General features: G+C 40.2%; 1 protein-coding gene across 5 annotated transcripts in view; it reads right to left on the bottom strand.

Moving 5' to 3' along the window:
- Window positions 1-16547, bottom strand: part of Phkb (phosphorylase kinase regulatory subunit beta) — a 182629-nt gene that overhangs the window by 73424 nt on the left and 92658 nt on the right. For all 5 annotated transcript variants that reach the window (XM_057754198.1, XM_057754194.1, XM_057754195.1 and 2 more), the window contains 3 exons: window positions 15675-15732; window positions 14544-14621; window positions 12230-12388 (listed from right to left, as the gene is read on the bottom strand). In XM_057754198.1, the coding sequence (XP_057610181.1) occupies window positions 12230-12388; window positions 14544-14621; window positions 15675-15732 (295 nt within the window). The remainder of the gene's footprint in view (window positions 1-12229; window positions 12389-14543; window positions 14622-15674; window positions 15733-16547) is intronic.

The raw sequence follows: 16547 nt of genomic DNA on the forward strand, positions 1-16547 counted from the left end.
ACACACCAAATACACAACACTGTGAGTCAAAAGAGACAACTACAGGAAATCTCACTCAACACTCAACAAGAGACGAGTATCTGTTTTCCTCAGCCCAGTCCCTGAGAGATAAGATGTGCTAGGTCATTCTCTCACTACAGTGCAATGAAATAAGAAGCAAGTGAAAAGACATTTCAGAAATTTACAAATATATGGAAATTCAGGAACACTCTCATAAATAACCAATGGTCAAATGCAAACTGAAAGAAAAATCAGAAAATACTTTCAGGGTCAGGCTCAGAGCACTTGTTAGCATAAACACAGTTCTATTCCCAGTATTCCTCATGCCCAAACAAGGGGAGGAGGAGAAAAGGAGGTAGGGGAGGAAGAGGGGAGGAGGACGGAGGAGGAGGGGAAAACATCCTTCAGTGCAGTGCACTTTTTTTTTGTTGTTGTTGTTGTTGTTTTTCGAGACAGGGTTTCTCTGTAGCTTTGGTTCCTGTCCTGGAACTAGCTCTTGTAGACCAGGCTGGCCTCGAACTCACAGAGATCCGCCTGCCTCTGCCTCCCAAGTGCTGGTATTAAAGGCGTGCGCCACCGCCCGGCTTCAGTGCACTTTTGATGAGATGAATGAAGATAAACACATCAAAATTTAGGGGCTGTAGAAAAAGTGCTGCTCATAGGGAAAATATCCACCATTTATGTGTACATATTAAATAGAATTAAAATATAAAACCAGTCTCCTAACTTCCCACCTTCAGGTGATGGGTGAAAAGACAAAACTAAATCCAAAGCGGAAGAGTGGGAACAATGAAAGTCATAATTAGTGAGATAGAAAGACAATAGAGAATATCAAATTCAAACCAGGCACAGAAAAGGGTAAAATAACACTGGGAAGTGGCTAAACCGACCCCAAAAATAAATACACAATCAAGAACAGTGACAGAGAAAGAAATCCTCAGAGACCGAAGTGGGAACGCGAATACAAAATGTATGGCCGCAAGCTAGATAACCCGTGTGAAATGAACACACCCTGCAATAACACAAACTACGTAAACAGCTCAAGAGGGCACTCATACGAAGAACTGAACAGATGTGGAAAAGAGAAAGTGATTGAGACTTTAAATACACACATCTTCATACAAATGCTCCTTCATATACACATACCACACAAATACACACAAACGACCAGCATAAGACGATGGCAGTGCACATGGAAGCCCTTTCCACGTGGCAGTTCAGTGTGGCAACTTTTGATAAAATCCAAGTTCAGAGCAAGCAAGCCAACATCTGGATGGGAGGGTTGGGGTCAGGCAGGTGGGGAAGAGAGCCCTAAGTCAGTATTTCTCTGGCATTTTGTAGACCACACCTGGGTGATGGTCCCCAGCACCTGAGACTTGGAGGCGTTGTGTTAGGGAGAGTTGGCAGTAGGTAAGCACCCCTGAAATGAGATTCTGCGTAACTTATTGGGATTCAAGTTGGGAGATACTATGCAAATTTGCAGGACAATCTCCACTCTAGACATGTTTACATTTGCACATTAACTTAGTTATGTCCACATCTATACATGAGTAGAGTTAGCAATAAAAAATGAAATTAACATCTACTAAAATGCATTGATACACCCTGTATTTTATTACAATTAACCTACAGAGCATGCTCATTTTACTTTTCATCTTTAGCTATACAGTGACCATATTAAAAAAAAAAAATACCACGCCGAGTTTGGTACAAAAGTGCTTATATCCATAGATCCTTTATTTTTTATTTTTCAAAAAGGACAGTTCATTTTCCGCAATGCTGTAGGTACTGCTTTTAGGTAATGAATACTTCTGAAAAACAGACCAGGGAGGTAATGATTGTAAAATTCTCTGCAGCTTTGGGAATATTTTTCCATTATAGTTCTATTTTGTGGTAACTCAGAAGCATGTCTGCAATGTTGTCCAAGAAACAAAATCACCAAAGGGTATTTCAGTAACTGCTGGAAGTTCTCATTAATAATAGGAAAATATTCCGAACAGCAGAAAAATCAGCAAGGGCAGGAACCCTTAAAAGGTGCTTACTAAGGTCTTACTATTGTTTAAGCACTGAGCATGTATTAGTTCTAACAGCCTGTTCATTTTACAGATCACAAAATTCACATACAAATGCTTAAGCGAATTGTTCATAGCTATCATATAGCAGATGTACTTTTATTTGGAAGAAAAAACTTCTTTTCCAAAATGAAAACCAAACACAGGCTTCATTGTAGTCTCTACATGTAACAATTTGTTGATTTCAGTTTAGTTTGTGAATCAGGGTTGATTTGTATACCCATATTCTAAAAAAGCAAATTATTCCCCCTGTTCATTCGTATCATCATTAAAATGTAAAAATAAATCCCACAATTGGCATTATTTTATAATGTGTCGCTGTTATTCTATAGAAATGAAATTATTTATTTATTCTTCATTTGTAAGTGATGACAGATGAGTTAAGAAAAGCTTTCTCAAGCTTAAATCTACTAAAACAGATAATAAATCATGTGGTTAGCAAGTCCTTGAACAGATTATTTGCATGCCGTCTGTATTTCTTTGGGCACTACTTCTATGTGCGTGAGCACATTCCATTTCTACAATGTGCACTGAACACCACAGGCTGTGTGCTTCTCCTCATTCCTATATTCCTAGGACCTGGGACTCACACACAGAAACCTCCCTAGACTGACTCACTAAACAAAAGAAACGAAACTGGTGGCATTAGCGAGCATTGACACACTAATTGTCCTTGTCATTGCATTAACTTTCACAGTGGTAAAAGTGACAAATGCCCTTAGAGGAGTAATGACACACGCCAGCCACACACACACACACACACACACACACCACATACCCACACCACCACACACATACCCTCCACCCTCCCCCAATCCATCATGGTTTCTGTCCCTCAGGAAACACAGGTACAGGTCCTCATGGTGTCAATTCAATGGCTTAAGTTTCCTCACGAGGGGAGATAAGTGTGAATAAAGTGTAATGTAAATGGTCATTTACATTTTAATATTTTAACATTACAACAAACCACGGATGAAAGAAGAGAGGATTTCTACTTTAACAACACAATGCCCAACCTCAAAGGTAATCAAGTATTTCCAGGACAAGACTGTAAAGGAAAGCTGTCAAACCCCCACTGGGTAGAAAGAATGTCTATTTGGTGATCAAACTGATGCGGCTGTCTAGGAGTGCGGTGGAGACCTAGAGCAGCAACTGGTGGGAGAAAGCCTTGTCAGTACAGCCTGGGGACTAGCAAGGAGACTCTGGACTGGGATAGGCTTGTTCGGGTGAATCAGAAACTAGGTGCCCAGTGTCACAGGTAGTTGGTGTGGTAGGTGGGTTTGGGGAACTAAGGGCTTTTCCTAACAAACAGAAACCCACTTCAAAAGACTGCCAAGGGACGCTGAGTTTTGTTTACCTGGTCAGAGTCCAGCCTGAGCCAAGCCCACACTGTCATTTAGGACACAGTGGCACTGCCATATTGGGGGCCTGCTTTGAACCTAACAAGGGTAACTACCTTTTAACTCCTTAAAACACAAAAGGTAAGCTATTATTTGCATTTTGTAATCAAATATAAGTTTACAAAACATACCTTGGCATTACCTCAATTAATTCTGAGTAACAAAACAAGCAAGGAAGGGGGCTGGAGAGATGGCTCAGAGGTTAAGAGCACTGACTGCTCTTCCAGAGGTCCTGAGTTCAATTCCCAGCAACCACATGGTGGCTCACAGCCATCTGTAATGAGATCTGGTGCCTTCTTCTGACAAGCATACATGGAAGGAATGTTGTATACATAATAAATAAATAATTAAAAAAACAAGCAAGGAAACAACCCAAAGCCAGACAACAAACTATTAGGAAGATATACAATAGTGGCTGGGGAGATAACTTAGAAAAGAGCTTCTCATGGAAGCATGAGGACCTAGGTTTGATCCCTAGAATCAAAAAAAAAAAAAAAAAAAAAGCCAGGCATGGTGGCATGTGCTTGCAATTCCAATCCCAATGCTGGTGAAGCAGGGACAGGGAGATAACTAGAGCTGGTTAGCTAAGCCATTCTACTACGATTCATATTCACCAGGCCAATAAGGGACAACATCTCAAAACAAAACTAAACGAACAAAAAAGAAAAGTAGAGGACTCCTGAGGAATGACATCCAATATGGACCTCTGGTCTCCTCTAGCAGGCACCTAAATTTCCATCTACATGTGCTGCCACACAATTGTCCTGGGTCCTCTAAGAAACATTAAACACGAGTCTTTTCTATCAAATAAAACATGTGCTTAAGACAAGGGGCTGGAGAGATGACTCAGCGGTTAAGAGCATTGCCTGTTCTTCCAAAGGTCCTGAGTTCAAATCCCAGCAACCACATGGTGGCTCACAACCATCTATAATGAGGTCTGGTGCCCTCTTCTGGCCTGCAGACAGAATATTGCATACATAATAAATAAAAAAACAAATAAATAAATAAATATAAAAAAAGACAAGGAATTCACATTTTTTATCTCCCTCACCTTATAACTTTTATGCAAGTGTTTTTCCCCATCTCATAAAGACTCTGTTTACACAAAGTTGCTAATACCCCACCTCCACCCCTGCATTCTTAGACTAAAGTGGCTCTCCCTTTCCCTCTTTCTGTCCAAGGCACCTAGTCTTTTAAGACTAGCCAATCAAAAAAACTGTGAGGGGACCACCCAGTCAATGGGGTGAAGACACAGTTACCACCAGTGTTGGAATAAAAACCAAGCACATTTCCTGTCCCCCTGTGCAGTTAGGCTTTAGTGAGCAAGGTACCCGCTTGGTAAAGGTTAGTGTTAAGTTTGGAGAGTAGACCCCAGCCCCTTGCTTCTATCCCAGCCTCCAGGCCTGAGAGTTTGTATTGGTCTGGACTTCAAATCCCAAAAGGCCAGGTCCTCACCCTTCCCTGGGTGTGTGTGTGGGGGGGGGGGGTCAGGACCACTCCCACAGAGTATTTAAATGAATTCCCAAAAGAGGAACACGTGGTTGCTTTTCCTTCCTCCCAGGGGTTGCCTTTGGGGTCTCCCGGTTCCCCCTGAGGGCCACCCGAGAGCATAGGAATCCCATTAAACCTGGATATTTCTTAATTTGGCTTGTTTTGATTTGGCTTGACTGGGATTTTGCATTGGCAGAAAGCTCGTGTTAGGAAAATATTCCTAACAGCCTTACCAAGGTACTTCAATTGCAGTGGTGGTCTCTTTCTTTACCCTCCTACCAACTTAAATCTAACGAACCAATTGAGGGAAAACGTTTTCTAGTCAAAAGAATGAATCTGCTGCATCCTCCCTTGGTGAAGCCATGGAGTCTGTCACTTCCTTAATTAAGCTAAGTCTTTCAGTCCCTTGGTCAAATCACCTGGCCAAGGGGCGGCCTTTGGAAGGATGATTCACTTAAGGCCATGCTAAAGATATTGGGGAGGGGTAATTATCCCTTTAAGAGATAATATACTTTTGTTTCCCAGAATCCCTGGCCTTGGTGCAGTCTCCCTGGAAAGTCCACGAGCCTGTTAAGATTAGCTGGGCGGTGGTGGCGCACGCCTTTAATCCCAGCACTCGGGAGGCAGAGGCAGGCGGATCTCTGTGAGTTCGAGACCAGCCTGGTCTACAAGAGCTAGTTCCAGGACAGGCTCCAAAACCACAGAGAAACCCTGTCTCGAAAAACCAAAAAAAAAAAAAAAAAAAAAAAAAAAATCAGCCAGATTGTCTGAGTTCTGACTTAGAAGGGTGTCTCTTCTTCCTATCTTTCTTTCTGACCCATGCTTTCCCTCCCTCACCCTCCCCCTGCCCGCCCCTCTCTCCAATGCACCCTTCATCCTTGCCATGCAGCTGATAATCTGCTGTGTGACTGCCAGCACAACTCTACACAGATGGCCTTGCTCTTCTGTTTTTTGGTTTTGTTTTTTTAAACCCTAATAAAATTGTCCTCAAGTTTCCTTCTGAGTAATTTCTTCAGTTCTTTTATTGATCAGATAAGAACCCAGAAAGGGATCCTAATTTTCCTGGTAATACTATTAAATAATTTTTTTAAAATATGTTTCTAATTGGATTGGTGAACAGTGGCTAGAGATGGCTCAGCAGCTAAAAGTGTTCTTATAGCGGACTAGAGTTTGGTTTCCAGCACCTCTGTGTGGTGGCTCATAGTCATCTGTAACTTCAACTCCATATAAGTGAAAACAGGATAGTAGCCTTACTCAATACACAGAACATTCATTTTTTTTTTTTTAAAGAATAAGAGCCCACAAAGGTTGCAGACGGCAGAAGCACTCTGCAGATTTGGGAATACACCCTCAGCTCTAAGCTCTGTCACTCAGGGTTGCTGTCCCAGAGAAGAAACAAGGATCACTCAGATAATAACTGTGAAATGCGGAGCACAAACAGAACTGGGTAGATTTGAAGGCAGCGACAGCATTAGCTTTCCAGGGACAAAGCATGGCGATACATAGGAAGCACCTATCCAGGCTCAAGGCGGCATGGCTTTCACATTAAAAATTACTAATATACATTTAAGATTTGTAATAGTTAATTTTCTTTGTCCACCTGACCAAGAACACTGAGGTGTACTTTTGACTGCGAGGGTGTTTCCAGAGGGGATTAATACCGAGGAAGACCAGCCCTAAATAAGGGTGGCACTACCCCAAAGGCAATGACCCTGTACTGAATAAAATGGGGGAAAGGAGAAAGCCAGCTGGGCAAGCGCTCATCTCTTTCTGCCTCCTGGTCCACTGCCATATGAGCACGCAGCCCCTGAGTCACAGCAGCCATGGCTGAGCTAGCTATTCTACTGCGGTGGGTGGTGTTGTGAGCCAAAGTAAACCCTCCTCCCAGTAGAGGTACAGTGGGTGGGCACAGAAATTAGCAAAATAACCAATAAAGGATGTTAGCATAGTTTTTATGAAAATTCTCTAGCCCTAGTAGCAAGTAGCAATTAAATAAAATGTTTCACCTCTAAGAAAGCCGCTCGTCTGTATACTAATCTAAACGTCCTCAACATACTTACAATACCTGCTGTACGCTGCGGGTGACTGCAGTCTCCTGGATGCCACAGTTAGAGAGGCTGTCAGTAATAAAACAAAGGACAACAAATGCTGGCCAGGATGTGGGGGAAGGGTAATCCTACACACTGTTGGTGGGAGTGTAACCTGGGGCAACCACTATGGAAATCAGTGTGGGGGGGGGGGGCACAAAAAGTAAGACAAGAGCTAACACGTGATGTCTGTACCACTCCTGGGCATTTATCTGAAGGACTTGTACACTCCAGAGGTGCTTGCTCGCCCGTATTTTATGCTGTTTATTTACAATCACTCAGAAACATAATCAACCTAGGAGTCCACCAGTTGATGAATGGATAAAGAAAATGTTGTACACATATATGATGAAACTTTATTCAAGTATAAAGAATGAAATTTACAGGAGGATGGATGGAACTGGAAAACACTCTGAATGAGTAATTCAGGCCCAGGAAGGCAAACACTGCATGCATGTTCTCTCAAACACAGATCCTAGCTTTGAGTTTCCGGATTGGTGTGTCTAACTTGGATTGTCTGTAGAGGCCAGGAAGTCAGAAAGGCTCCAGAGAGGGTGAAGGGGAAGAGACCTTTAGTAGGGTAAGTCATAGAACATATATGATCAGAATGTAGGGGAGGAATACAGAGGGAGAAAAGGTTTAAGCCAAGATGGGGGTAAGAGAAAGGCTAAATTCAAACTAAGAAGACATGAAAAAGCTTTGTGGGAACCTACATATATTGTAAGCTGTACAAAAAACATAATTAAAAATAAAATTTGAGACTGGCTGTGGTAGCACACGCCTTTAATACCAGCCCCTGAGAAGCAGAGGCAGGCGGCTCTCTGAGTCTGAGGGGATTTGAGGTCATCCTGATCTATACCGTGAGTTCCAAGCTAGCTACAAGTACAAAGTGACATCCTGTCTCAAAAAATGAAGTTACACCAAATAAAAAAAAAAAAAAGCAAAAAAATGAAACTTCTGCACGGGTAATCTTGCTCCCAGAAGCCACAGGTTGTTAAACAAAACTCCCAGTGCCAGGAGTGAGGCCATTTGGTGAGCTGTTGGTCAGTACAGTCCCAGAGACTCCCACAGGCCATTGGGTGCCCACCAGAACAAGAAATTTGTACCTTATTACTAAAGATCCCACTGTTAACCAAAGTTAACAGAAAACAAGCTGGACCTGACCTGAAAACTCTGTAACTTCTGACAAGCTTTAGTAGTACTGGAAGGTGCTGTCCCAGGCCGATGCAGGCAAAGTCACTGGCAGCCTTACCCGGTGCTACTGGGTTTTCTACTAGCGACCTGCCAGGCATGAGATATTTAGTACAGAACAGGCATGACTACACCGGGGTAATAAACGGCCTGCGGATTTAATCTAAGGCCTAATTATCTGAATAGAGGACAGAACTCGTGATAAGTGGTATAAATTTGGTCACGAGCCCATGACTGGGGGTATTCTTCAGGCAGCCCATGTGGTGAAAGCACGGCAGACACAAAACTTCAGGCAGTGTTAGAACAGAGGTGCAGTCGTCTTGCCGTCTGCACTGAGGTCATGAGGCACCCCAAGGTGTTTACAACTGAAGGAACGATACCACATAGTCAACACGTGAAAGGAGCACACAGTAAGAACTTATTTCTTAAAGACAAAAATAAAAGCTATTGGGTGATAACAGATCCTCATGATAGAAAAATTAATATAGATAGTTTGAGAAGATGGTGATGGGGTGGAAATCTGCAGTTTGCTAATGAAACAGCCATGCTAGAAAAACCAAAAGTTGTTCAAAGCTGTGTCACACCTTTGGTAGTCTTCTGTGTTGTGGAGATATTAGTTATTTTCGATTCAGCTTCTCTGGAGGAGGACATGAAAGTGTGTGCTTTTATTGAAATGGCTAGTGCTGCGGCTATGGGGCTGAGTCCCAGAGACTGTCTCCTTTTTGTGATCCCATAATACTAAACTTTGATTAAAAACTAATTCAGAGCCGGGCGGTGGTGGCGCACGCCTTTAATCCCAGCACTTGGGAGGCAGAGGCAGGCGGATCTCTGTGAGTTCGAGACCAGCCTGGTCTACAGAGCTAGTTCCAGGACAGGCTCCAAAACCACAGAGAAACCCTGTCTCGAAAAACCAAAAAAAAAAAAAAAAAAAAAAAAAAAACTAATTCAGAGCTGGACATGGCAGCATAAACCTTTAACCCAGCGCTCGAGGCAGAGGCAAGATCTTTGAGCTTGTGGCCTGCCTGGTCTATACAGCGAGTTCTCGGCTATTGGCAACTACTGGCCATAGGGGAGGGGTGGTCATTTTTCTTCAGTGATATGAGCACTGCTAAGTTGCCTATGCATCTGGAAATGAGCTCATGTCAAGAACTCTGATCAAACTCCCTGGGTCGTAGAAAACAGAGTAATATAAGTAGGCAGACGTGCTGGGGAAAAGGGCTCTGGACAGCGTGGTAGGGAAAACTAGAAGGTAATGGGGCGAATGTAATCAAAATGCATTGTAGCTGTGTGAAAGTGCCAATGGCTAAAGAATATAAGGGTAGGTTTGACTAAAACTAAGCAAGTATGAAAAAGCCATACAGAAACCCATTATATCATTTGCTACTACTTTTAAAAGGAGCGTGACTAGAGATACCTTCTGTACTCCCACAAAAATATTTTAGCTCAAAGATCACAATTTTAGGCTTATTTATTTCTGTGAAAACATCAAAAAGGTACTCTGTATTCTACAGACCAATCTTGTGGTTGGCAAGTTTTCAAGTTAAATAAGAGTTGAAAGCATTACAGATGATGGGTTTAAGAACAGTCAAATAGGTCTTAAAATATATCATGTGATTTAAAATAAACATTTATAATTTACTTATTAAATAGAAACTGACTTTCTAGAAGTTCATTTTCGAAGAAAAAGGATATATTGTAAAAATGACTCATTTTCTGAAAACAGTGGGTATTAAGAAAACTATGCATAGTATCTTTCTTCATCACTAGAATAAGAGGCACAGTTTTGTTGCATAAAATTGACGTAGGCATGCACACAGCATAGCATCCTCACTAGATTTCAGCAGGATAAAAGCTGACCGAATCAGTGAACGTCCGAGTATTTCTAAAGATTCCTTTGCATTCACTTGTACATGATTCACATGTAAAAATACTAACTCCAGTTAACTGCCTTTTTATTTTCATTGTGGGGATATCAAACTGAGGTTCCTTTAATGATTAAGTAAAACTTTGTTAAGAAATACTGTGTCTAGGGCTGGAGAGATGGCTCAGAGGTTAAGAGCATTGCCTGCTCTTCCAAAGGTCCTGAGTTCAATTCCCAGCAACCACATGGTGGACCACAACCATCTGTAATGGGGTCTGGTGCCCTCTTCTGGCCTGCAGACATATACACAGACAGAATATTGTATACATAATAAATAAATAAATAAATATTTAAAAAAAAAAAAAAAAGAAATACTGTGTCTAGAATCTTAATGCACACCCATGGACATTTGAAGAGTTATGAAATGCTCAAGAATTCAGAGTGGTGGTTAAATTACCCAGCCTCCTAAATGCTGATTGGAACTAGCACGCATGCTCAGATGATGCAGTAGGCCAACGTGGCGGGTTACAACACGGATTTCCCTTCTCGCAGATGGAAATCAGTACATGATCTCATGCAACATCCTTCTGCACGCTCTCTAACGCCTTCAGAACTTGAGAAGGTAGGAAAAGATGGCCATCTTTTTAGGACAGTTCAGAAGTGTTCTTGCTCATTTGGGCCATGAAATAGAAGTGGAAACAGAACTTATGCATTCCTGCTCACAAGAAAAAGCGACCTACATTAAAGACCTGCATACATCTGACACTTTGGTTTGCAGTGAGAACAGGCAGTGCTTTTCTGCGGAGGGAGAATGTTGTAAAATCCTGATTTTAAAGATCAGTTTGCTAGGGAGAGTGCAGTTTCCTCATCCGTCAGCTTTTCCCAGGGCTTCTCTGGGCTAGCACTCTTTCCAGGTGCAGCAGCTCCAAGATGGAAATTTACCAAACACCAGGAAGAAAAGGGTTTACGATTTCAAGGCCCAGGTCAGTTTTCAGACCCAGGGTCACAGAAACATTTCATCATGTTCTTTACATTCTTCACGCATACCTCACCTAGCTGCCCTCAGCTAGAACATGTTTTATTTAGTTTTGAGGCTCAAAAACCTTTCTATTCACACGGATGAGATTGACATTGACTTTCTAGCCACAATAGTCTTTGTATCTTTTCCTGAAAGCAGCACCTGTATCAACAGTTGCTGAGACAAAACAAATCCCTTTACCTCTTTAAAAAGGGAAAACTACATGCTCTTAATTAGGGTTAAATTTACACCAAGACTGAGAAAACAGACACAGAAGAAAACAAAAAACTGAAAGGAGCAGCAGCTTGATTTCTCTGCCTGGTTTATTTGCTTTGGGGTAATGCGTATGAAAAGCTCAAACTGAACCTTGGGAATCAGGGCTCCGACATCTTCTTTCCTCACTGATGATGAAAACAAGCCAAAGATGCTTATTTTTTCAGCACATTCTCAAACAACAAAGGCAATAGTATATCACACAGTGAGAAGCTTTGTTTTTGTTTTTTTAGCTTGCTTGCTTCATAATCTGTCATACATGGATCCTGACTCTAAATCTCAACCGTTTTGGTAAAGTGCCAGTTATTACAAGAGATGTTACAGAAGCATGGGATGGGAAAACCATAATAAGTCTTTTGTTTTTGCCAAATTTTCTCATAGATATTCTTTTTCAGTTTTAGAAATAGCTAAAAATATTTTAAATAATTATAGTTTTATTAAGCCACTAGTAGGAAAGAAAATTACCAACATATATTTACTGGAAAAAAGACAACTTTCAAAGATGACCAAGTAGTTTACTACAGCAGTGCTCAACAATGCTGATTAGAGTAAGTCAGAAACGTTCTCATCTTATACAAAACCAACTCAAAGTTTTCACAGCCTTCTGCTACAAGCTCCAGGCTGGATGCAGAGACGTCACACACAGCCACAGCGCACCCGCACCCACTGCACCTCTCTTTCAGGAGCTGTTGCATACCATCCTCACCAAAGAACTAACAGGGCAAAATCCACCCAAATCCAATTTCATCCAAAGGAAGAACATCACCCAAGCTATATTTATTGCTAACAACCTGATAACAGGGAAAGAAAATAGGCTCCCAATCGGCTCCACTTACCGAGGAGTTTCGCAATGATATAAAGAGCTTGTCCCCAAAGAAACAATTTCCCGTCACGGCCACAATTACTAGGAAACCGTTTCTGACTACCAGGGTTTCTCTTTTCATATTCTACAAAGTCAGCAGGCACGTAATAGTACTTCGGTACTACAGGATATCCTATAGAGTAAAATAAAACAAAATATAATTTAGTTTAGAAGCAAGCGTGTTAAAATACAACAAAACAGTGTTCTCCCCAAATTTCCCTTTAAAGAAACTGTGTGGACAGAACAGCAGGGACAGTGGCGGGTTATACAGGGGCAGACTCAGTGAGCTACAAAGAAGTCTAACATTCTGGTCGTTTCAGATATTGCTAGGGAAATCCATGGGGGGAGGTTTCTTGACTTTAGAACTAATCCAATAGTATATTAGGCTTTAGACAGTGATGAATGTGTATCTCCTTTAACAGCAAACACTTTTAAGTCAATATATACAGACATACATGTATATATATGTATGTATAATATATGCATATGTATACACATGTGCTATATGTGCATATCATTGATATATATGTATATATAGTATACAGATATTTAGAGTGATAAGAGAAGTTATATTAAATAAAGTCAGTCTAAGAAGCCTTATAAATGAGATACTATTTACTCTTTAGTTAAATTCCACTTCTGAGCCATTAGTTAGTGCAAATAAACCCCTATTTAAATATTAAGCCTGTCTTCTACCATTCAGTGTCCCTGAAGGCAAAAAAAAACCAACCTTTTATTAAAACATATCTGTAAAAGATACATCCTTCAGCAAATAAAACTATTATTTAAAGGATATGTTCCTTGTAGGGTACAGCAGATGATATTTTGTAACAGCAGTCTACAGTAAACTTAATTTTTGTACTAAAATTAAACAATAACCTTGAAATTCTGCTGTCTTCTTCATCCATCAATTGATAGTGACAAATGTGTCTAAAATCAGGGAAAGCGGTTAAGCGCTGTGGGGAAGACTGTGAACATCGCTCTGAACATGAAGCCAAAAAGCAGAGTATGTTAGCCGACACTTCCATGTGTCAATGATCCCTTCCTGAACACTAAAAGACCTGATTGTGGAAATTTCAAATATTTCACTATTGCACTGTTTTTCAAAGAAGACAAGGGAATATTTAAAACACAAATATTGTAAACAAGTGAATATTGAAAAAAACTCCTTTTTAAAAATTAGCATTTATTTTTAATTTAAAAATGTTCGTTGTGTGATGGTGGTGGTTCATCCCAGCACTACGAAAGCAGAGACAGGTGGATCTCTGAATTGGAGGCCAGCCAGGTCTAGGATGGCCAGACCTACAGAGAAACCCTGTATTGAAATACCAAAGAAAAAAAAATTCATAAACATTTCACAACTTTTAACATTATAAGCATTGAAAGGGTAAAACAAAATAAGCAGTATTTTATTCAGGTGTTCCTGGAACCTTCTTCCCCTTCACCGGCTCACAACTCCATGTACAACAGGGATGAGCCCCAGTGCTGTGAATGACACTTGATGTTTTATGTCCAAAAGACCATGGATTTGTTTTGACTAGCACATCAAAATTCCAAACATGTTGACCCACATACAAATTTTTAAAGCTATTCTCATAAGACTATAATTTCTATATAATTCTATTATATTTAAACCAAAGGTATCCAGAATACTGCCCTTGAGTTCCTTTGAGAAGTTTCCAATTAAGCTTTCTTTTTCCTTCTGGTATTTGATTGAAATGAATATATCCTTACCTCTAAGATTTGGCATTTTGATTATTTCTAAAAAATTGAATCTATCTGCAAAGAACGGCATATTGGTACAGGGGCAAGCTTTCAAAACTTAATGCTAAAATCCCAGACGTGTCTCCATAGTGGAGTCTCCTGCCTTCAGCCGAAAGCAGTCTTTCTAGGCAGCCGTCCTAGGGCCTGGGGCTTGAGGGTAACACTCACCCAGCCATACCATTTTTGATGACTTGGTGCTTTATAGTATGCAACACTACACAGAATAAAGGAGCTATATCAAAAAATCACACAATTCTGTCTGTGTGCAAACTACCTTAGCATCACCAGAGCCATGACCACCTACATTCATGTCCATCCCTGTCATAATTTATTAAACTAAATTAAGAGAGATCATTCTAATTTCAGTTGAGGTCTCATTTATTTTTCAATATAACATATATATATATATATATATATATATATATATATATATATAATTGTGTTTTATAAAGGACTGATGCACACACATTTTACATGAACAAGGGCATGTTGGTAGAAAAAAATTCTTGATAAAGGAACTATACCTTCTGTGGTCTGATGAAGCAAAGGAGTCAAAAGGTCCTGATATTCCTTGACTTGTTGAAGATTACCTCTAAAAACACCTAAAACAAAATACAAAATCTAAGACTAGCCATGCTCAATAAGCATAGAAACACTATGACTTATAAAAACTTCTAAGTCCTTTTAGAATGATTATGCCGAATTTTATATAAATGAAACATAAAATTGAAGTAAAATGTAAATAGGTATGACTTTTTATAGAAAATGATTTCAGAAAGTATGTTAGCATTTAGAATTAAATATTGAATTAACTGAAATTTCACTATGCTTAAGCATAAATGTTATAGATATTCAATATTATGATCATAGTATTCATGACTTCTACAATACTTTCTTTATAAGTATGAGCAAGATACTGGCATCAACATTAAAGACTTCAAAGTGATTTTGAAAGTTCTTTAAACATGTGGAAGGCAAGGACAAAAATCTAAGGTTGTCCTGACTTCCAGGCATGTGTGCACCTGTACTCACATGATTGCATGCACACACATCATACACACATACATCATACAAATACTTCATACACACACAGAGAAACAGACAGAAAATTTTAAAAATTCCTTATAGATCTGACATTCACTCAGAAAGCAGAACAACATAAAAGGCAGAGTTATCATCACTTAAGTCTAATCTATTGCTAAATGAAAGGAATCACTCATTTCAGCTGTTCTTTTAAGATTTTATTATTTTTACTTTGTATGTTTGAATGTGGCTTATGCATGTGCTTTTATGTGCATGTTCATGAGTACATACAGGTGAACATGCATGTGTGTGCTCATGTGTGGAAGCCGGAGATTAGCACTGGATGTCTTTCTTAATCAATCCCACTCCAATTCTATGAGATGAGTACTTGAATTGAACCTGGGGCTCCCCCATTTGGTTAAGCTGGCTGGCCAACGGCTTCAAGGATACACCTATCTCTCCCAGGGCAGAAATTACAGCCATATGCTTTTCAGGCAGATGCCAGAGATCTGACTCAAGCCCTCATGCCTACACAGCAACCACTTTATCAGCTGAGCCATCTGCCCAGCCCTCAGCTATTCTTTAAGACACGTGTATTCTACATCTTAAATTTCAGGAAAACGGTCACTTACCATCAATCATCATGTAAAGAAAAAATATGGGAAATTCACATTCAATACCATCAAAGAGCTAAAAGAGAAAATAAAACATTAAGATTAGCTGGGTAGTGGTGGCGCACGCCTTTAATCCCAGCACTCGGGAGGCAGAGGCAGGCGGATCTCTGTGAGTTCGAGACCAGCCTGGTCTACAAGAGCTAGTTCCAGGACAGGCTTCAAAACCACAGAGAAACCCTGTCTCGAAAAAAAAAAAAAATTAAGATTTCCATTAGCAAACTAGAGCAACCCATTTTAAGTTATATGTAAGGAACTTATTTATAGTGATAAATTCAAGTTGAGAACAACCATTCTTTAAAATTTTTTCAGAACTTTTATTCAAAAGTTCATTTATTGAACTCACTAAAGAACAGTCATTAAATAAACATATACTAACTACTCACTAACAGCCAGCACTAGACGGTGTTTCTCAACCTTCCTAATTCCATGACCCTTTAATACAGTTCTTCATGCTGTGGTGACCCCAACTATGAAATTATTTCACTGCTACTTCATAACTGTAATTTTGCTACTGTTATTAATCGTAATATCAATATCTTATATGAGGGATATCTGATATGCAACCCCCAAAGGGGTCATGACCCACAGGTTGAAAACAGCTGAATTAGACAGAGCCCTGGAGACAAAAGTTAGGCGCTATGTCCGCAGAGGCGCACAGCACAGTGGGAGACTGGCAAACGAATAGTTACCACAGTTCAGCATACTCTGACCATACACATACATTAGCAACATAGACTGAAAAACATCTGTGTCTGTCTTGAGTGCGGAGAAGAGTTATACGGCAAGAAACCAGCTAAAATGTAATGCACAGAGCAAACAGCAGAAACCAGA

This window comes from Chionomys nivalis, chromosome 21, assembly GCF_950005125.1.
Source record: "Chionomys nivalis chromosome 21, mChiNiv1.1, whole genome shotgun sequence".
Taxonomy (NCBI): Eukaryota; Metazoa; Chordata; class Mammalia; order Rodentia; family Cricetidae; genus Chionomys; species Chionomys nivalis.